Source organism: Cynara cardunculus (assembly GCF_001531365.2).
Source record: "Cynara cardunculus var. scolymus isolate 2C chromosome LG 14, CcrdV1, whole genome shotgun sequence".
Taxonomy (NCBI): domain Eukaryota; kingdom Viridiplantae; phylum Streptophyta; class Magnoliopsida; order Asterales; family Asteraceae; genus Cynara; species Cynara cardunculus.
Genome location: NC_037541.1, coordinates 13,334,147 through 13,336,646, shown reverse-complemented (window position 1 = coordinate 13,336,646; position 2,500 = coordinate 13,334,147). Strand labels below are relative to the sequence as shown.

Genomic DNA, 2,500 nt, shown 5'->3' with positions numbered 1-2,500 from the left:
CAATGCCAAATGTGACATTATTGAGCCACATCATTCTTGTTGGTACAATGCATCAAGTGCACCCCCTACTTATGTACAACAATTAGTGCATAGAGTACAACTAAGTATTGCATAAAAACTAATAATAGAAAAAAGACAAAACCCAAGTGGAGTAAAAGAAAAGGAAAACTTAAATGACCAAAAAGACAAATATTTTCTTGAATAATTTCAAGATATAAAGCAAACCATATATTTGCCTTGTAAAGGGGAAAGAGAGAAATCATTCACAACTTTACTTCCTTTTTACATTTGTCATATATATATATATATATAGACTTAGGATCATGTGAGACCAATGCTTTTTCGTGAGACCCGTAAGACCAATTCTCAACCATTGGATTAAATCTACAATCTAACAATCTGAACCCTCATAAACGCCACGAGACTTCTCAATAATCACAAAATTGTCACCGTGCAACTTTAGACTATTAAATCATTAGCTTATAAAGTTGATCAATGAACATAAATTGGTATTATGGGTCTCACAAAAAATATTTGGTCTCACGTAAATCCAACCATATATATATATATATATATATATATATATAGGGTTGGATTCACGTGAGACCAAAAGTTTTTCGTGAGACTCGTAAGACCAATTTATGTTCATTGATCAACTTTTTAAGTTAATGATCTAATAGTCTAACGTTGCACGGTGACAATTTTGTAATTATTGAGAAGTCTCGTGGTGTTTATGAATGTTCAGATCTGACGATTGTAAATTTAATCCAAGGGTTGAGAATTGGTCTCACGTGATCCCAAGTCTATATATATATAAGGTTAGGTTCACGTGAGACCAGTCTGTTTTCGTGAAACATGTGAGACCACTTTTTTACACTTGAAATTTCACAGCAAAACGTTGTGAACGTAAAAGAAAGCCGAACATTCACAACAAAAACACGGTGAAGTTTATCTTCACAACGTATTACTGTGAAGTTTCAAGTTGTAAAAATTAGTGACGTATGTTCTATCGTATTCGTATTCAAAATAACCACCGAAAATCGGCTAACATTGCTCATTTATGGATTTTTTTTGTGTTATAACACGTTTTATGAGTAATTTACGAAAAAAATTCATTATAATGATTAAAAAAATTATTAATGGAAAACAGAATAAATTGTATCAAAATATAATAAGCTTTCATTTTTATTCTGTGTTTTAAGAAACCATGACTAAAAACTTCTCATTCAAGGAAATCAAAATGGAATCCAACTTAGGGATCCATTAAGCCATGTATCAGTAAAATTGTCTGTATAAATATATTTGTCTGTTTGAGGGACAGGAAACCGACAGATTTGAGGTAGGTAAAAAGAGGGTTCGTTTGTTTCTGGTGTTACATTGTTTTAGGTGAGGGACAAGTGAGGGATCGTGGCTTATTCTATATAGTCATTTTAGTTTAACGGCTTAACGATTAAGTCGTAAAGGAATACTCACTATATGTGAACAAATAAGCTCTCCAAATCATTAAGCTCATTATTGTATTCTTATTTTAAAAACATGAATTTGACCACCATTTCAAAATAATAGGTTCAATTTATAATTTTCAATAAAAAATAAAAAGAAAATGTAATAATAAATATATAATACCTGCAAATGCTGCTACAGTCTTCATAGCCTTTCTCTTGTCTTTATCATCATTCAATTCCAACTTCAATATAAACTTCTGAAAATTTCAATAAACTTTTTACACATGTCTGAATGAAGCCCATAAATCATTAATATTATTCATTTAATATATATATTATATACACATAGGATTGAGTTCACGTGAGATTAAGGGTTTTTCGTGAAACCGGTAAGACCAATTTATGTTCATTGATCAAATTTATAAGCTAATGATCTAATGGTCTAAAGTTGCACGATGACAATTTTGTGATTATTGAGAAATTTCATGGCGTTTATGAATGTTTAGATTGTCAGATTATAAATTTAATACAAGGGTTGAAAAATTGGTCTTACGGATCTCACGAAAAACCATTGATCTCACATGATCTCAAGTCTATATATATATATATATATATATATATATATATATATAGATAAAGTTCACTTTTATAAATGATTTGTGGTTTCTAAGAATGATAGGTTAATTAATAGTCATATGAAAAGCATCTTTTTTATAAAATTGCGTAACGTTTTCCATTGTCATTGTAAGGTTTATTTACCGTTAGATAAAAAGTACATTTCATAATCCTTTTAGGGATCGATGATCATCGTTCATCAACACCAATAATATATAAAATAATCCCCCTCTCTCTTTCTACACACACATATATATATATATATATATATATAGGGTTGGGTTCACGTGAGACCAGTCTGTTTTCGTGAGACCCGTGAGACCACATTTTTACACGTAAACTTCACAGCAAAAACACTGTGAAGGTTTAAAAAAATCGAACCTTCACAGCAAAAACACTGTGAAGGTTTTAAAAAGTCACCTTCACAACATTTTTGCTGT

General features: G+C 30.4%; 1 protein-coding gene across 1 annotated transcript in view; it reads right to left on the bottom strand.

The window, feature by feature from the left end:
- LOC112526856 (heavy metal-associated isoprenylated plant protein 39-like) overlaps positions 1-2,500 on the bottom strand; it is a 6,063-nt gene that overhangs the window by 1,607 nt on the left and 1,956 nt on the right. The window contains exon 2 of the mRNA XM_025137278.1: positions 1,627-1,702. Within this exon, the coding sequence (XP_024993046.1) occupies positions 1,627-1,702 (76 nt within the window). The remainder of the gene's footprint in view (positions 1-1,626; positions 1,703-2,500) is intronic.